We start from the raw sequence: 20727 nt of genomic DNA, 5'->3' as shown, positions 1-20727 counted from the left end.
TGGGGTATTTTATCACTCTTGCCGCTGGTCAGAGGTAGAGCCTGTTGACAGTCTAACCGACTGTGTAACGTAATAGCGTGGACGCACGGTGCCCAGGTCACAGCATTCATTTAACCCTCACACGTCTCATCCATGACCGGACAGGTCGTCCAGATTGATTCCTCCTTCGGAGACATGGTTCCCCCATAGGGTTAACCAGCGGCCCACGCCGGTGGATTGATGGATGACTCCGGCTGCTTATCCCGACACGTTTGATAAACGCGTCCCAGACGATTCATTTTTAAATAGCGCCATACCGGTCGTACAGAGGAATGCGTCCACATTAACTATGAGTTCAAACCCTTTTGCACCATGAGTCTGATCCAAATACCTAGACTCAATTTATCAGTTAAACAAGAATGTGCCCAAGGTAGAGCACGAACCGCTACCGCGGCCAAATAATTAAGTCGTGCTCGATACTGCGGAACCTTCGGGGTCGAACACAATCCTTTTTAGATGGATCTCAATAGACCAAAGGTGTCAAACTCATTTTTTTTTTTTTGCCGATGGCCATATTGTAGTTACGGTTTCCTCTCATGGGTCGTTATGAATTTGGGGAATCCATTAAAATGTTTACATTCCTCCACATGTTACACATAAAGCGTTTTCAAATTTAAGTAAAAAATAATGATTGTTATTGTGGTTTACATAGGACAATTTGAAATCTTGATTCAGACTTTAACAGGCATCATGGTATTTCACAAGTTTTATTTGCTTTCGCGGACCAAATAAAATGATGTGGCGGGCCAGATTTGGCCCCCGAGCCTTGATTTCGACACCTATGCGCTAGACGTTTCCCAGTCATATTAACTCCCTGCATTGTAAAGCTTTGAAGAACTATCTGGGCCTTTTGAGATTAATAATAAATGTCAGCCACAAACAATGACATAATTTACAGAAGGTGGGAGGTTGTAAATTAAGATTTAGATCTGGATCAGGACTAATTTTATTCAAACCTTGTAAATTAAATTTTTTGTTGCGGCTGCTTTTGATTGTGTTTTATGTGTGTGCACTTTTTGTACTTTTGTGTAAAGATGTTTTGTAAGATTTGTGCCTTTTTTATTGCAAGGATGTTTGTCCTTGATCTTTATTCTAATATGTTTTTTCAGATTTACAACAAACGGAAAAAAAAACATTCGTCATCTATCCATAATCCACAACAAATAAATGCTTTACAGTTGAACAGTGTTTTCACCGGTTGCCATTCATTCAACAGAATTTAGGTTTAGTCAAGACTTGTTGATAAATGTCAGTTTTGTCGCCGCAATAGGAATAAAACTCTCACAAACTGAGGAACGACTGTAGTCGAGCTCAAACAGATAGGTTTCAATCAGGCCTTGTTCAACCATTTGCACTTTGTGGCGTCTTCCAGCCTCACGTCCGACGTGTGATCCTGTGGAGGTAAGCGACAATTCCTGGATATACGTGAGGGAGCTGCAACTAGGCTGCTGGACAAGCTTTGTGGGACCGGACAAGGCCGAGGTCCATATCCTCAAGCTCAACTTTGCTGCTCAGGTAAGAATGTTGAGCTGCTCTGAATGTGGCTCGTGGGGACAAATGTCATCGAGGGAGGAAGCGCAAATAGATATAAGACATAATAACAGCAGCAGTAAGTTGAGCGAGCAATCACACCCATCTTCAGTGCCGAAGTGTGAAGTTACCAAACATTACTTATTTGAGATTTACATCCATTGCGCTACACTCTGTCACATGGCTGACATCATTGCATGATGATTATCAGCTGACAGTTTTGCTTCTACCCTTAAATGAGTGTGGCTTGGGGTATTATTGAAATACATTTTTCATATTCATATCTTCTCTTCTGATGGAATATGCCATTCCAAAATATGTCGGAATACGTTTACTGCAGAAACTGTCTCGTTGCAGTTTAACAAAGCGCATTTTAACATCTTAACAGAACAGCTGATCACGTCACATTGAGAGAAAGGACTATGTGATGGGGCTACAGTGGAATCTGTGACAAAATTTGTGTTTTTAATCAAAGCAAATCTCAATTTTTTGGTTTTATTTAACTCCATTATGGAATATTCCAGTTTTTCCCCGCTGTCTCAGTATAATGTTCACTTCCTCCAGATCTCTCTCGGTGCGGGAAGGTGAGCGTCACAAAATTACTCATAGTTTTGAAGCCAGTAACTTGGGTCAAGCTTTTCCAATGTGCATAAATCAGATAGTCTCATCTCAAAGCGGGAATTCAATTTGCAAGTTGCCCCCTTTGTTGAAAGACAGTCACTTGAGATGTGACAAAAAGATGTCAAGACAAAGTTACTCATTTTGGTAAGCCTGTGGTTTCACAAAATGTCACAGCTATTGTGAGGTAATTGAATACTTTATGATAGGCGAGAATTGAAAGCGTGCTGAAACATCCTACGGCCAACTGACTGCACTGTATGAAGTAATACCATACTGATAACGCAGCTTTAAAAATTCCACTGTGCTGGTTACTGATATCCTATTCAGGTTCATTGATACGCTATAGATGGGTCTCCACAATCAAATAGCAAATTGTTGAGCAGAAAAAGAAATTCAGGAATCTTTTAACACCTTCTTAGCGCTGTTCTGTACTGCATTTTTCACAGATGCAGTCCGCATTTGTCATGATCTCTTATCAGCCATGTTGGTGCTTGCTGCTCACTTTTCTTCTCTTTCCATCCTTTTCATATGCTCGTCATTACGAGCACATTGTTGGAATCACTCAGTGAAGATGTTGAAAGAGTTCATTGGAGAGGTCGCATCAGGGCAGGCTAGTGCTAGTTGTCTAATGAAATGAGACAAAGCTAAGAGGATTTTGCGTGGGTGCAATAAAAGAATTTGGATACCTGTGTGATGCATCCTCCGCTGTCCAGCATTTCATGCATAGAAAAACTGGCAGTATTGTCATCTTATGTCTTTACATGCGAGCAGATGGACAGGAAAATGTGCTCCCACTTCCGCCCGCAAAAACGAACAATGGTAGAGTCCTTTACTTTTCCATCTGCCCCATGCGAGCTTTCGGATAAAAAAAAAATCACAAAAGTGATTGATTAATTTGATCTTTTTCCTGTTTGAGCCGCACTGGAATGGTTTCCGCGCTTGTCGCTTTGTCATTGGCCTCCCCCATGCTCGCATATGGACACTCAACACAAATGACCAGTGACCAGTTCAACCTTGGCGAAGGAAGTGGACTGGCTTCATCCCTTGCCAAGCTGTTCAGTCAGATGGGACATCATTGTCCTCCATATTTTCACCTCCTTCTCTATCTCTTTGTTTTCAGAATGATTAACACCCCACCCTTTTGGCAAAATTACTTTTTTTTTCTTTTTTGAATGTGGCGGTAGGAAGGCGGAGAGAAATCATTGGGTGGAGGTTGCCTCATGTCTCACCCGGGCTCGTTAAGCCAAGCTTGTTGGCATCAGGCTGAGACGAGACCAGCAGAGCCAATTTCTTTTCAGGGAGATTAACAAAAGAATAACTGGAAACGACATCAGTAGTCATCCCTCACGAATGAGGAAGTGAATCAGTTTTGAAAGTTATGATAAGGGGGGCGACCATTTTTTTTGGGGGGGGCGGAGGGGGTAAAATTATAAAATACCATCATGACCTCTATTATACTAACTGTAGAACAGGAAATATAAATGATAGCGATTAACTTGTTTTCACACTGCTGCAACGATTTAAAACAGGAAGATATGGTCACATTTGTACTGCAATGGGTTCAAGAAAAAAATTGCCATCAATTTAAACAAAAATGAAAAATCTTGATTTGAACTCATTCACTGCCAGACGTGCCAAAATGTGTCCACTCCAGTGCCAGGGTTTTTGTCATTGTCACTTGAATTCCAGGAACCACAGAATATTGAGTTTTAGGATTACATAAACAGTCAATACATGGTTAGAAACATTACACTCTCTTCTTTAATCAGAAAAAAGTTATTTTCTAAATTATATGGGTCTGGAGTTTTATGAGCTTAAAATGAGGGTGACTGTCCCAAATTCAATGCAATACATACATATTATTTTATTTAGCACTTTAACAACAGCTGAAGCTGGAACAAATCATTGACGTGGAAAAAAGGGAAATGCTGCCCCTTGTGGAAAAGAAAAAAACATTGCCAGAGACCATGGCCAGCGCTTTATCAGCACCCAAGCATGAAAAAATAAAAACGGAATACATTCGGAATTGGCGCCCTAGGTCATATTTTCATTTTCCTGAATAATTTGTGAATGGCAGTGAATGAGTTAAACTTATACGCCCATTCTAAATATTACTTAAATCATGGCCTGGACAGGTCTTATGGCTTCTATTGATGGCTGTAGTTTTGATTAGAAACAGCAAGGATGGTAATGGGGGCGCTGGGGAAGTGATGATAACTATAAATAGAAAATTGAAACTGACGACAATTAACTTGTATTTACTGTACTCTTGTCACCATGAAGAAACATGCAATAGTATTTGAAACATTGCCTATATGCTTAATGAATGTCCAAACGTCGAAGTAATTCCATATCCGGTAGCCATTGTGCAAAATCTGTTATTTATTGTGTTATATTTCGGTTGGATTTGTGTTCACGCCGGTCAACAATTAGTTTTGCAAGTCTCTCCGGACTTAATTTGTTGAGCACGCGTCTGCAAATTTTCCTTGGCCCAGCCAGGCTCATCACTATTCCTCTTGGATTGGGCCAAAAGAAAATTAAATTTAACATTAGACCTGCATATCATCTCCCTGTTGGACACAGCCCAGAACACAGTCTTAGTCTGCAAGACCAATAAAAAAAGACCTCACCAAATGAGTTTCTATGAACATTACATTCCCACCGACGGGATGTTGGTGTGCTGCGTTGATTCCCAATAATTTGTACCGCATAATTGAACACCACCAGTCCAAAGTTTGCTATTAAACTTTTGACTGGTTGTGTGAAACACAAACGCTCATTAGGGCTGATTCAAAACTACAAATCTAATCATGAGTTACTCAAGGCGAATGGCATATATTCCCTCACAAAGACGACTGTCCTAATTACAATGTGGGGAAGGGAAGGGAAAAGTATTGTTCATGCGTGGACATCAAACACAGCTGAACTCTTTGAACTCGTGTTGCTAACATAGCGGCAGTGCCGAAAGAGGCACATTGACAATTTCTCAGTGAGAAGCTATTGCAGTCTTTAAGTATGATCTTAACGTTATATGGAGACAATCTTTTAATGGCAATTAATGTCTTTGTCGAAGACCATCTGGTGGTTCAGACTACAAAAACATCCCAAGTGAGTTCCTTATCCTCTGAATGGAATACGTCATTGATCTTGATTATGTGATGTAGAGAGAGATCAGTCGACTGAACTTTGCTTCTGTGATAGAGCTACAGTATAAGATCGAAAAGGGATACATTCCCAATTTTACCACTTTTAGCAGTAAAAAGGACATATTTTGTGTATGTGATTATTATTTTTCATACAATCAGCACATTTAAAATTCCGTTTTGCCACTTAACCCATTCACTGCCAGACGATGTGCAAAAAATGTGTCCACTTCAGTGCCAAGGTTTTTGTCATTTTCACTCAAATTGCAGGACCCTCAGAATATTGAGTTTTAGGACTACATAAACATTCAATGCAGCGTAAGAAACCCTGGACTACCTTCTTTCATCAGAAAAAAAGAATTATATGGGTCTGGAGTTATCTAAGCTTGAAATGGGGTCGGCTGTACAAAAGATAAATGCTGCCGCCTCGTGGAATGGAAAAACACTGCCAGAGGTCTGAGCAGCGCTTTATCGTCACGAGAAAAAAACAAAACCCAAACAAATGGAATGGCTCTCCACGTCATACTTTTCTATTCCCGAATTAATTTCGGAATGCCAGTGAATGTTTTTATGTCGACTAAAAAAATGACATAACATTCATTTTTTATATGGTAGTTCCGTTGGTTTAACCTCCTCAAGGGGATTCAAAGTATTTTTTTTGACAATCAACCCATGTTTCATAAGTCCCTGTAAGTCTAAATCTGGTATTCTGAAGAATATCGTATTGTGTCTGTGCAATATGAATGAGGCAGAAAAAGCCACACCTTGTGATCTAGCTCGAGAGGCAGCCATTTTGCGACAGAGTGGCCCACAGGTTCGGTAATGACCATTTACAGGTCACCCATTTTCTGGCTTTGGTCATGTGACCCTCCGCCACTGTGAGGCCATCTTCGGTCAACGACAAGTGGCAAAATGGCTGCCCCGTGACATGGATAAAAACAGCTGAATTTTTCTGCATTCGTTCATATTGCACAGCCACTTAATTATTCAGAAATGACTGTTTAGTGAGTGGAGGTTCGTAGATATTGTTTCGACCTGACTTTCCCTTTAGATAGACTTGATTCATCGTTGAATGGTGTTTTTCACGAGTAATCAAATAACACCGGATAAACATCTGTTCTGGCTGTTCTGTCAGTGTTGCAAAATTATGCAGACCTAAGCTGCAGCAAAAATAACACAGCTCACCGGTTCTCGTTTGCCTTTGACATTTTCTGCACGGTACAAGGATGTTAAAAATAGCAAGCACATTTTCCCTCGTTAGCATCCACACCGAGAAAGTGATTGGCACGCTGCTTGTTCCGGAGACGTGTTGACATCGCATCGCTGTCACACCCTCGGCTGATTACGTAATAGGCAAGAAGTGTAAGTCAAATTTGACTGCAGCTAGAAGTTATTTTCAACACTTCAAACGAATGTCTCGCTCCTCCAGGCTAATTAGAAGTCTTGTTAATTGAGTCGAGGCTGTCAGGATACAAGAGGAGAGGAGGGAAATGGCTTGATTACAATTTGGATCCCGAGCGCACTAAAGGACCTCTTACATTAGAACAGTCTTACACCTACACACACACACACACATATGTATCCAAATTGCAACAAGACAATTAGAATATGGATTATTTCTGGAGTGTTTGTCATCACTGGGAATAGGAGTGGTGGGATTAGTCATAATTATAAAAACCACCAAGCAAAAAAAACATTTATTCCAAGCACCTTTCCAAGCATGCTGTGAACCTTTTTTGACATACTCAAGCATACTGTTGTTATTATGATTATCAATATTATTATTTATACCTTTGTGAGTTGCTTCTCCACATTGAGTTTGTATTTTGCAAAGCAACCATTTGCAAGAGTAATTGGAAAGAGTAACGATTGCAGCTGGCAATCCGCAGACTGTATACAATGATTGAAAAATCCTTGCACTAATGAAAACTTTTAAATTCAAAACTTTTTTTAATGGCACATCCATGAGCATGTACAGTAAAGCATGTTCTTGTACTCCTGTGGATTTTTGTATACTTGTTATATCAGGCCTCGTATATTGTTGTCATGCAAGGTTGTGTTTATCATGGATCAATGGTTAGCAAAAGTTACAGTATTTTCCATTGTATAAGGCACACCTAAAATACTTTTATTTTATTCAATGACCCTGCGCCTTATACGCAAGTGCGCCTCATATATATGAACTCTTTGTGAACCACAACAGGTCTCGCAACTACTGTCTGCAGCCACAACTACATTTCCCCCTGTAGAAGTGTGTAACCCCAGCCTCTACTGTAGCATATAATGTGGCATGCCTTTTATTTGGTAAATGTTTCTATATTTCTATATTATACTTCGAAAACTGTTTTTATTCATTGAAGGTGCGCTGTATAGTCCGGTGCGGCTTATAGTATATGGAAAAAGTCTGAAAATACACCATTCATTGGGATGCGCCTTATACGCCTATGCACATTATACACCAGAAAATATAGTATATTGCTGTAATGTCAGTGTCTACTGAAGCGTTAATCATTGTTGAAGACGTCAGTTTACCCTGGCATGATTTACGCATTTTGGTAGATGTTGATGTTTCGATTAGGAACATAGTCCGTTCATGTTAGCATTTTCTCTTCAACATCAGCTATTTTAACAATAGCATTTAAGAACTGATGTCATTGTTTTTTTTCTTGATTTGGGTGACATTGAATTCAAATCTGTCCACAAGTGTCCTTCACCATAACATCACCGCTGGATGTTTTCCCACTCTATTCATCCTATTGATCCATGAGAAGATGATGTCCCATCTCACAAGGTTGTGGTTTGTTTTCGCAACACGGCGCGCACTCGTCGAGCCTCATTACTTGGCTCCTCCGTAACTCTCACCGGGACGCTTTGACAGTGAGGAGGGGGCGGGGGTTTGGAGGGAGGGATATTTATGCCGCTCCGCTGGAGCGTCTTTCCCTAATCACAGGCCGCCTTTTCATCTACTGCCAAACCTCCCACGCAACAGGACCGTTAGCACCATATTATGAAGCTCTCATATCAGCATTACGGGTTATTATCTCATTCTTATGCTTAAGCAGTGGAACATTTGCATATAAAAGTGACGCACTGCTCAACCCATCCTGCTTGACTAAATTATTCATGATGATATCATAACATGCACATTGACTTTTTTTAATTGTCGGTCCTGTTAACTGTGTCTCTTTTAATTTTCTGTCAGGATTCCCAGTTGTTCTCTCTGGACATGTCCGACGCCAAACCCATGAACCTGATCGTCACGTCGCAGAACATTGCCTACGGTCTCTATAAGATCAATGCTGGCGTCAACATTTATGTGAGTCAGCTTTTTGTTTGTGTTTACCGTAGTGCAGTTGTTGTAATTGGTGTTCATTTTTGGATTCTAACTTTAAACCAGTGGTTATTAACCCGGGTTCGATCGAACCCGAAGGTTTCGGTGAATCAGTCACATTGGTTCGACGGAGCCTCTGCCATAGAGGGTAAAACACACGCGAGTCAACATGTTAACTAGTTATGACACGCCCGCTTAGCCACCAATGGCCGCAGATGATCACATGACATTTCTTGTCAATCAGTGCTTTGGCAAATACAGTATAGTTCGCTTGTTTGTCAACGTGTGACTCTCTTGACATTACGTCGTACAAAAAAAAAAGTATACTTATCTCTTGAAAGTTGATTTACTTTTTTCAGTTTTTAATAAATGTGTTTTTTTCTTTTATGTAAATATATTTATTTTTCATTCATAAAGGTTTCGGTGAATGTGCATATTAACTCATTCACTGCCAGACGATGTGCAAAAATGTCTCCGCTCCAGTGCCAGAATTTTTGTCATTTTCACTCAAATTGCAAGACCCACAGAATATTGAGTTTTATGACTCCATAAACATTCAATGCAGCGTTAGACACCTCAGACTTCTATCAGAAAAAAGAGTTCCGAAGTCATAGAGGTCTGGAGTTATCTGAGCTTGAAATGGGATCGGCTGTACAAAATACAAAACATACTTATTGGTTTATATCGCGCTTAAACAATAACTGAAGCATTGTAACGAAGCGCTAACATATACAAAAGGCAAATGCTGCCCCTTCGTGGGAGGGAAAAAACATTGCCAGAGGTCTGACCAGCGTTTTATCGGAACCTCCCCCGCAAGAAAAACCAAAACCCAAACAAATTCTGAAATGGCGCTCCACTTCACACTTTTCAATTCCCGAATAAATTCAGGAATGGCAGCGAATGAGTTAACTGGCTCGGTTCAATACCTCTCATGGTAAAGATTAAGAGACACTGCTCTCAACAAACCGTCCCCAAGCCTTTTTAAAACAGTTGTTGGTTGCTCATGCTGATGCAACAAAAAGAGCGTCCAATCTCAATCCTACTTTCCAGGCTGTGTCATTGATAGGGGCCGACAACAGTACCAGGATCCGAGGCGACAAAAAGCACATTTGTCAATCAAGGACACATTCAGCTCTGTAGACAAAGCCCACGAAAGAAAAAGTGCAATAGTGGAGGAATCTAACAACACTGCTACATGACAGCACAGGGGCTTGGAGCTGCTTTGCGGGCCAACAAAGTTTGGATAATGCGTTACAATGAACAGATGGGCCAGGAAACCAGTGCCTCATTTATTTATCATTTATTCATTGCTCAAGGGTGTGTGAAATGCACGATTCAAATGTAAAAAATATTCCCACAACTGGTCGAAGTCCAATATGTCACCTTTATTTATTTTTTTCTTTCTTATTTTTTGTTGACATGACCCAAGCGGCTCCATATTGAGAACAGTTGTGCATGTGGGAAGAAATGACATGTCGATTAGATATGCTGACACACGAGTGATAGCAAGACTGTTATCATGGTTGACGGAGGGTCTGGACAGCGTTTCCCCAGGACAGGAGGATGTTTAATTCAAATGTTTGTTTTGCTTTGAGGGATGAGCTGCATCACTGGGGGATAATAGTGTTTAAGTGCAGCGTCAGGGAAAACAGCAGCGTCTCTGCAATCAGAGGACATGCATCACGTGATGGCTGTGACAGATTGGCTTTGGGTCACCCTCACAGGAAACGCTGGGACATGAACTTAAAATTTTGAAAATACATTTGAGAGGGTTCCCATTTTAATTTGGAAAATTAACTATGCCAAAAAATATGAAGTTGAAACTTTTTCATTAACTCATTCACTGCCAGACTTCTGCAATACATACATATTGGTTTATATAACGCTTTAACAACTGCTGAAGCTGGAACAAAGCGCTAACATGGAAAAAAGGGAAATGCTGCCCCCTTGTGGAAAAAAAACATTGCCAGAGGCCATGGCCAGCGCTTTATCAGAACTCAAAATTGAAAAAAAAAAACCCAACCCGAACACATTCGGGAATGGCGCTCTACGTCATATTTTCAATTCCCGAATAAATTTGTGAATGGCAGTGAATGAGTTCATTATTTAGCACTTGTTTGGGATGTCTGTCTTCCCTTACAGGCTAGGCTGAAAACATTGAGAATAAAAAACAAGAAAAAAATACAGCAACTCAATTTGTAATTTATGATGAAAAAACATCTACATTCAAGGGAAAAAAAGTTATGTGTTTATGTGAAGGCGACATTTTCTATCCACAAATCATATTTGTTATATGTTGTTTTATGTTATAAGTGTAGTAACAGTCATGTCTAGCAGAGGAGACGAGAAACCTTCTTGGATGATGCAAGTTGCACATGTGGCAGTGTCATTATTAAAAAAAAGCCATTCCCTTCTTTCTAATTCCAGTATTAACAGGAGTTCCCTACTTTTTATTTTTGGTAAATTTCCCGTTGTAATGTAAAACTATTTTTGGTGCCTGCATCAGTGAAACGGTCATATAAGAACCAATGACTGACTCCCTTCAGGATTCTTCACCTTTCAGCACTTTTTCTTTTTCTGCGTGCCACACTTGAATAAGCCACTCTGCGAGAGTACGTCCGAACTCTGACTTTCGTCGACACAAAAGCCCCAAAAAGAGAAGCCATTTGGGAAACTCAGCACTTTTCCGTCTTTCAGGATCCAATGCTGACCTTGTTATCACTGGGGCTCTTTCTGTGTACTATCAAAAAATAAATAAACAAACAAAAAAGAGGTATAACAGATGCTATTTCGTCATATAGGGGTCTAGAGTTATGTTTTAATACTACAGTCCAACCTCGTTACAACGTCCCTTGAGGGAGATAATGAATCAGTATGTTGTAACGGTAGTTTGTTGTAATCATTTTCAATAAAATGGCCGGCAACTATGATTTATAATTCAGTATGAACATTTAGAGACGTTGTAAGCAAAATAGGCAATTGGAAAATTCATAATGTGAAATCAAGATTTGGAAATGTGGACATTATTGTAAAGTTATCCACTGCAAGACTATCAAAGGTGTGGAAATGTAAACCTGATATATTCCAAGAAAAACTTTATTTACCGGTGTATAAGGCCTTATATGCAGGTGCGCCTTATATGTGAAGTAATATTGAGCCACACGTCTTACAACTTTTCTTAGCAGACTCCTTTTTCACCTGTAGAAGAAGCCTCAGCCTCTACTTTAGTGCCTTATAATGTGGTGTGCCTATATGGAAACATTTTATATACATCTGTATTATATTTGGAAAACCTTTTTTCATTCATTGAAGGTGCACCTTATAGACCGGTGCGCCTTATCAATGGAAAATATTTGAAAATACAACATTCATTGGGGGTGGACCTTATACTCCGGTGTGCCTTATACACCGGAAAATACGGCATTTATTTTTCAGCCATGGGATTTCTTTCATAATAGCCAACACTAAATATTTATAGCGTGGATCTATCGTGCATATATGTACACCCATACACAGCCACTCTCATGTAGAATCCAAGTCATTTCCCCAATCCGTCATTTCCCCAATTGGGTCAGACGCGGAAATAGCAGTGTCTCGTCCTCGGCGTGGACGCATGTATTTATACCTTGTATGGAGCCAGATTCCAGCCGACTACGGTGACGCACAAAGCTAAAAAAGGTCCCATTTCCTGGCCCCAGTCAGGAAGCGAAGGAAAGACCTCGGCTCCAAAGGGGGTTGTGCAACAGGGCCCACGGACGCTTAACCATAATAAACATTTCTTTTCTAAAGGGAGAATAGACTCAAAGGAGAGCCGGGCCGAGGCGAAGGAATACGTGAATGAGAGAGAGAAATAAATGAGGGAGAGAGAGGCAGACAAACATGTTTAATGGGGAAAAAGTGTCTGGGAATGCTGGAGGCAAATAGAAACAGAAACAATGGTGACATTGCGCTGCCCCTTCTTTGGCTTTCAACTATGACCTCAGCATTCTTGCTATTGTTTTCTTTCTCAATCAAAGCACAACAGGATTTTCATTACGTGATCATTCCTTAATAATGAATGGAAAGAGTAAGTTAGGAGCTCATTACTGAGATTCAAGATTTCCAGGAAAGGGATTTTGATTGTGTCAAGGCTAAAATTCGGGGTCTTGCGTGCTCTCTAAACAACCAATGTTAATTCGCATTTCATCTTAATTCCATTCAACAGAAAAGTAACGCCTCGACACTGAGCCTCCACACCAACGAGAATCGCAGCGGCAACATCCACGTCGTCGACTTCCCCAGCGACGATGCAGAGCTGGTGAGGTGGGCCACCCGCAAGTTCGGCGGTGTCACCTCCTTCACCACGTTAGAAAATCTTCAGCTGCTGCTCTCCAGAGCCACAGAAGGTGAGGGCGCTATTCTTAATAGTACCTGTTGATTTCCCATGACAGTGAGGCGAATAAAAAGTGGAAAGAACTGGGTTGCCCTCGCCCATGTGAACATAATCATTTCACCAACAAATCCTACTTAAGGCACCCAAAGCCAAAGAAAAGCTCTGACACGGATCAAAGTGGATGCTGGGGATGCTGACGGCTTTTTTTTTTCTTCATCCTTTTTCATTTCCCCCCTCCCTACCCTCCATTACATTGATGTTTGTGTCGGAATCATGTTCGATGAGCCCCCATCTGGATTTAAACACGCTGATAAATGTGAGCCTTCAGTTTGGTGATTCGTGCAGTCATTTGTACTGTCGATCTCCCTTGCAAAGAATGTATTTTTCTGTCTGAAAACATCTCTCTGGAAACAAATATCTTCTCAAATATTGAAAGATTCATTCGGCCATATTTTATTTTATTCTCTGCGATTAGCAATTGTCTTCTTTTAACTTTGTTTCCCTTTCTCTTAGACTGAATTTTAGACTCTCTTCTTTCATAAAAAAAAGACTTTATTTCTAGCTTACGTGGTTGTAGAGTTATCTGCATTTAAAGTGGGGGCAGCTGTGCTAAAGGTAAATGCTGCCCCTCGTGGGAGGGAAAAATATTGTCAGAGGTCTGACCGAAGCGTCAAACACAACCCCCTGCAAGAAAAAGCACAACCCAAATAAATTTGGGAATTGCACTCTAAATCCTGCTTTTCAATTCCCAAATAAATTCGGGAATGGCGATGAATGAGTTAATCTTCACCCTTCCCCCATTTTATTTTATTTTCGACAGCCATTTTGGTTTAACCCAAGCCGCTTTTGAAGTTCTACCGTGGTCTTTTTTGAAACAGCTCCAATTGTGGAGGTTGTAATCTCGGAAATTCTGCGGGGGATTTATATTTACCATGAATTTATTTGAACCTGAGCTGCTTTTATATTTTTTTTTTCCAGGATAGTCTCTCTTTAACTTCCTCATCTTTTGATGGTTTCAGGTAGACTCATTGTTCTTCATAAAATCCCATGTTAAGAATTAGACAATGAGGAAAAAAGTTAATTCTGCCTAGCTTTTGGGATGGGTTGGGAAATGGATCAGAGGCGGGTTTGGCTTACTAGCACAGCTTGTTGAAGATAAACCTCTGTCATTTGAGGCAGTCCGGTAAAATGCTATCTCAATCATGTGAACTTTTCCTTGGCTTTTTTTCTGTTTTATATTAAAAAAGGAGTTGGGAAATTCAAGCAGCGGTGACAGCTTTGTAACGTTCCATGTCCTGTGCGGGGTTGTTGGTGTCTCTGCTGTCTTGTGTGTGCGTATTTGAATGCTGGGTATGGAAGCAAATTCAGGTTTCCCCAAGAGAGAGCGCAAAATACATTCGGAATTCACACCATGCATAGTAGCAACAGGAAAATACATATGAAGTAGCTGGGCGCATTAAAATTCCTGACGCCTCAGTTCCTCGACAGTCTGACAGAATATGAAAGGAGATGTAAGTGATTATTGTAATCTTTGTAGTAGCCGACACTCTCTCCTCCTTGAGACTGGGTTTGGTGTACGTATGTAGCCAGTGTTTTATTTATTTTAATTTTTGCATTTCACACATGCACTACTCACAAAAAGTTCCAAAAATCATTTGATTGCTGTGAATGCCTCAAATGTTTGTATGACAAAATATGAAGTTTAGGGTGCCATCATTTCTGTCCACGCCTTGTTTCGTGAATTTGTTTCTCAAAATTGATCTGTTTGAAACCAAAATTCAAAAGCCACGATTGCTTGGCATGTTTTTTTTAATCTTTATCTGTCTATCTATCTACTGTATCTATCTACCTGTATGTGTGTCTTTCTGTCTACTAGGTAGCTATCAGCTAGCTAGCTATCAAGGTATCCATCCATCCATCCATTTTTATAACTTTTGTTATATTCTCTTCATTTCTGTGACATAAGCAGTGTTAATATACTCCCTTGAGCTCCTACACAACACAACTTGAGCTGCTTCGTATGTAGACATAGTAAACAAACTGACTAAATAATACAGGGAGAACCCTCTGGCCATCAGTGAACAAGTGAGCGTTCTTATCTTTCTTGTATCGCATCAAGGATCGTTTGTTGAAATGTCTATAAGTGCACACGAATTTCAAAACAAGGCACTTGTGCAGGAACAAAAGGCGGTTCTCGGGAATGCGTGCTTCACAGCGAAGATCCATCAGAGAAGCACTTCATGAAGATTGAAACCGCGCCCCTGACGTCTTCATTCAAGTCGTGCTCCCCGCCGCCGGAGCCGGAGAAACAGCCCCTGCGCAGCCCGACTGCCAAAGACGATGACGCAACACCGGAGCTTCATATCATCAACATCCCTGAGGATGCCAGCATTCGGTAGGCGGAGAAATAATATATTCCTCTGCACCTCCCACGGCATAAATCTCCATCAATCTTTTGCTTTTGGCGTTTCAGAAACGTGTCAGTGCGCGTGGACACAAAGAAGTCCAGCGTGTTCCTGAGGGGTCCTCAGGGCACAACGTGGACTTTCCTAAACCCACAGCACACCAAATTCTGTGTAGGTCTTGCCCCCCTTTATTATTTACCTCTCTGCTTCTCCCAGCATCATGACTAATTCACTGGGCCATCCTCCATACCTCTCCAGTCCAACAATGAGATTGTGCTGCCTGCCATGGCCCACAGAATTCAGCCCTTGTTTGAGCTGAGCAGCGACCAGGCCAAGGACGTGCAGAGAAAGGCTCTGGATTATTTTAACGCGGACACTTTCACCAGCTACACTGAAATGAAGCCTGAGGGCTCGCAGTTGTTGCTGGTGCTTGGTCGAGACAACCCAGCAGGTAAGGAAAATATAGAGGGCCACATTCTCCTTTGTGGAAGTCACAAAAGGTTTACGACGACGTGCTTCACTCACTTCAAATACACTTTAAAAGATAACTGACTGTGATCTAAATAAACAAAGGAATTGCAACACACTAACCAACTAGCTAGCTAATTGATGACACTCTGATGGCAGCAATGAATGACCAGACAGGATACCGAATCAACCAACTCGCTCACTGGCTAGATCAGTAAATGGATTGGATTTACCTTTATTCGTCTCGCAGTGGAGAAATTTACATTTCACAGCAGAAAAGTGATGGAAGTAAAAGGAAAAGAAAGCAAGAAGTAGAAAAACAAAATACAGGACCTCCTGTAAAGTCATCCACTCTCGAGGCGCCATCTTGAGGTAAAAAAAAAAAACAAAAGCAAAACTCAGTGACAAATAATGTGGCACAACACAAAAGGCAGACAGTCACTCAATCACTCAATTGTGATCCACAAGTGCCAAATGATAACATATTGTGAAATAGACTGATAAAAGCTCTCCAAGTTAATATATACAAAGGAAAAAGTAGCAACATTGGGTACTCTCCATGAATTTATTGTAACACAATGTTGCCCCTGTGCTTTAGTAACAGAAACAGTAACGGAAGCTGTGCTGCTAACTACGGCTGAGCCTCATCAAATGCCTTTGCTTATGCAACTCTACACATCGCCTGATTACCGTTCACCCCTGGACCTCGATAGCAAGGTGCAGTGCGACAAGAAAATCTATGCTGAGGTAGGAATAACAACTACATGTCCAAGACAGTTTGAATGAAGTAGTAGGTTGAAATTAAGAGTACAGACGCTCCCCAATTTACGAACATTCCCGTTACGAATATCGGTACAAACAAATATTTTTGCAGGTAAAGTATGCTGAAAAATGTTCGGACAGAAATGCTGTAAGTTAGATTTTGTATTGCGCACCTTTTTCCGGCCGAGCTCGCTTGCGATTGGCTGTGGACTGTGCTTCACGCACACACACAGACACATTGGAGGTTTCAAAGGCTGGATGTTTACGTGATGGACTTGACCAATCAGCGCCCGGCTATGCTGAAGTGCTGTCGCCGAGCTCACTTACGATTGGCTGCTTTGAGTATCTGTGCGGGGAGGAAATCCCTCTTCCCAGTTGACGCTCCACGAGGACGCGATGCATAAGAAAAAAATAATAGCTGCTGGCACGTAACTCAGTCATTACGTGCCAGCAGCTTCAGTAATGGCTTACTGAAGACCCAAGGATAGATGTCATTGTACTACAGTAGGTATGAATTTATTTGATGACTGTTAGAGCATCAGTGTTTTATACTTCCCCGTTCAGTGTTTGACTTGAACATACATTCCATACAAAATATAGAACAGAAGGAATTTACGAACAAATTCACCTTACGAAAGATCGCTTGGAATGTATCTGGTTTGTAAGCTGTGGAGCGTCTGTATATGTCGAGCTTTCTAAATGAAGTTGACTCATCCAACGGACAAATTTGAAGGAGCCTATGTGTTGAACTAAACTAAGCGATTATTTTCATGCCGTTGAGATGCACCTGTGTGGAATTTGAATAATTTCGGGGAGGAATGATGCAATTGCACCCCTCTTGAATGTCATCAAGATCTTTTGTGTCATTGATATTTTGTCAGATTTCGGGTCACGCTTTGGGCGACATTGTCCTGACCATCAAAGTGATGAGCTGCTTTGTGCGCTCCAAAGGCTCCTGCCCCATCGTACAGGAGCTGCGATTCATACCGGAGTTCTGTTCCTCGAATTTATGCCCCAACAGCACGCGGTTGAGCTTCTCCTTGGATCAGCTACGGGAGCTCAGCTCCACCACCTGGGACCTGGAATGTTCCGTCAAACTGTGCTACAGCGAGGTAACGATTCAACTTTTTGAAAACCACATCTAATGCAAAGTACGCGACAGCTCATTTACATCTCTATCGCAAAATATATCCCAGCACACCGTGTCTGATAAATCAACCTGGAGGATAACAGGGCGTGATTAGTGCTCATTAGAGGCTCAAACACAGTAACCCGGTCATCTTCTTTTTCTTTTGCTACTCACCAGAAATGTGGCGATGGAGGACGAGTGAAAAGGAACTTGGAGGTCACCCAGCCTTGTCAACAAACACTCAGTGAGTTCATCTTAATCTCCAACATTTGTTTGACTCGCTGCTTTCATTACACATGATTAAAGATGACGTTTCGTGTTAGCTGGCGTTCAGGGAGACGTGTGGCCAACCAAGTGTGTTGCACTTTGGGGAATAGTGTAACTTCTCGCTGGGTTTTACCACACCTCTCTGCATTTCTCCATTCCAGTTGTTTTGAATGTTGTTAATTTATTTGCTTGAAAATAAAAATCAGACTGAGCTAAAGGAATCCAAACAGTAGATATTTAAAGCTATTTTATATGGCACCATTTTTTTGTTTCCTAACTGACATCAGAAAAACCTTTTATAGCATCTAAAATAGCCAAAACACGGAGGCTGATATTTTTTGTCAAATGAAAAACACCAATAAAAATGACTTAAAGTGTCCCAAAACTACTTCAAAATAACCTCAGAAAGTTTCAGTTCCTGAAGGTCCCGCCCCCTTGTTCGTGACGTCACGCCAGTACGTCGTGCCTTACTCGAGAATCAAAACAATGGCTTCAGATTCGGAGAAGATGCTTTCTTGTTACTGATCCAGTTATGAATCTGATTCAAATAGTTCTGAAGAGGACAGCATAAATGTTTGCAATCGATTAAAGAAGTGCTTAGTATCAATTGAGCCGTCAGGACTCCAATGTAGCGTCCCAGAAAATACACAAGATGGCGCCCAAGCTTCGTCGGAAATGGGCTGATTTGTCTGCTGGGAATTTGTGTCAACTCGTATCAAATAGTAGTCTCACCATCACGTTATTTATGCGTTTTCCTTCTAATTTCGCCATCAACACGGATCAACACGACGTTTTCAGACCAAACAAAGTACCCAAAATGCATTGTGTGTCGCTTTCTCGGTCAGGTTGTCCTTTAAAGGACAGCCGACGCCTCTGGACAAGTTGTGTCCATAAAATCACTTCAAATGACTTCTACTGAGCGTATTTTACAAAGATTGCACCGCATGTAGCTATATTTTACGTTTTAAGACTCGCGCTGAATATTCAGGAAGTCTTGTTTTTTGAGTTGGTGACGATACCTACCGTGACGTCACGGTAGGTATTGTCACTGACTGAGAAAGCGACACACAATGCATTTTTGGGTACTTTGTTTGGTCGGAAAACTTCGTGTTGATCCGTGTTGATGGGAAATTTAGAAGGAAAACACATAAATTTGTGTACTGTATACATTTACATAGATGTTTCTTTTTAGGACTTTTTAAAGTGAATCAAATATTAGTGTTTTTACAATCTCTACAAACATTTTAACCATATGTATTTGTTTGTTTGTTTGTTTGTTTGTTTATTTATTTACTCTCTTTTTTCCTGTATTTAAAACATGAATAATAATAATCGATATCATTTCTAAGCGCCTTTCAAAACTATTAAGGTCTCTTTACAGTCACACAATAAGTTTTTCTGTGGGTGAGCAGCGGCAGCCACACGCGCCAGCGTTCACTCAACCAGGAATAACTTGAATAGATAGAAAGATAGCTAGCTAGCTGTCTAATAGCCACCTGGCCAGCCAGCCAGCCGGCTAGCCATTAACTACCCATTAGCGATCCAGCTAGCGTTCTATTTAATAACTAAACACGACCAGTAAAACGTTATGAGCAACAATGACAAAGAAGGAGTCGTAAAATCTCCAAATGGCCGCTGATCTTCTCACTCTGTGTCCTCGATGTAGTTTGGGTGGCTATTGTTTCTTCGCCTGCACCAGAAACTGCGTGCAGGCGGTCGTCATAGCAGTGAACTCAGGATGCTGACGTGCAACACTGAGAGGGGGAGTCGCACGGGGGGCTCGTCCTCTAGGAAGGACTGCAGCCTGACCTTGTGACTACAATCACAAGTAACGACTCTCAGGGGAGGCGGCCTGGAGCCCTTTGTGTTTTCCACGGGGGTTTTTGGACTCCGCCGCTGTCCAAACACAGCCGCTGGGCCTCCAGCTATTGTCGGCCCATCGGTCGGCCATTACTCAAAGCGCACAGAAACACTTCGATGATTCCACCATTTGGAATCATGTGAGGAAGTGCCGGCTGATTAAAAGGAGGGAAATCTGCAGGTTCTCGGCCTCTTCCTACTAGGTCTTCTTTCCACCGGCGCTTATGTAACAGCACAATCGTTTGTCCCTCAGGGATGTAGTGCAAAAAAAGAAAAAAAGTATTTTTCAAAATCACACATTTCCATACCATTGATATAATGTGCATAGTGAATGCCTTAATCATGAAAATTAATAGATGAATTTTACAACAGCAAAATAAAAACAAACAAACAAACACGATAGCACCGTATTTTCCTGTGTATAAGGCACACCCAAAAGCCTTGATTTTCCTCAAAAGATGACACAGTGCCTTATATGCAGGTGCACCTTTTATGTGAAGTCATATTGAGCCACAACAGGTCTCGCAACTACTGTCAGCAGTCACCGACTCCACTTGCCCATGTAGAAGAGGGGGAGTGTGTAATCCCAGCCTCTACCTTAGTGCCTTATAATGTGGTGTGCCTGACATTTGGAGAACTTTTATATATTTTTACTTTACTTTTTTCATTCATTGAAGGTGCACCTTATAGACTGGTGTGCATTACATTTGTAAAAGCTTTGAAAATACACCATTCATTGGGGGTGCGCCTTATACACCGGAAAATACGGTACATAGAAAACATATGGAACAAATAACATA

The 20727-nt window shown here is 41.2% G+C and overlaps 1 protein-coding gene across 1 annotated transcript in view; it reads left to right on the top strand.

Annotated features, from left to right (window-relative positions):
* Positions 1-20727, top strand: part of eng (endoglin) — a 41920-nt gene that overhangs the window by 14968 nt on the left and 6225 nt on the right. The window contains exons 3-11 of the mRNA XM_089020691.1: positions 1412-1554; positions 8536-8649; positions 12869-13049; positions 15215-15431; positions 15510-15612; positions 15700-15892; positions 16508-16656; positions 17553-17783; positions 17978-18044. Coding sequence (XP_088876817.1) covers positions 1412-1554; positions 8536-8649; positions 12869-13049; positions 15215-15431; positions 15510-15612; positions 15700-15892; positions 16508-16656; positions 17553-17783; positions 17978-18044 — 1398 coding nt within the window. The remainder of the gene's footprint in view (positions 1-1411; positions 1555-8535; positions 8650-12868; positions 13050-15214; positions 15432-15509; positions 15613-15699; positions 15893-16507; positions 16657-17552; positions 17784-17977; positions 18045-20727) is intronic.

This window comes from Hippocampus bargibanti, linkage group LG18 (assembly GCF_051943395.1).
Source record: "Hippocampus bargibanti isolate YZ-2025 linkage group LG18, ASM5194339v1, whole genome shotgun sequence".
Lineage (NCBI taxonomy): Eukaryota > Metazoa > Chordata > Actinopteri > Syngnathiformes > Syngnathidae > Hippocampus > Hippocampus bargibanti.
Note: the sequence above shows the minus strand (reverse complement) of the source record. Positions and strands in the feature narration are given on the sequence as shown.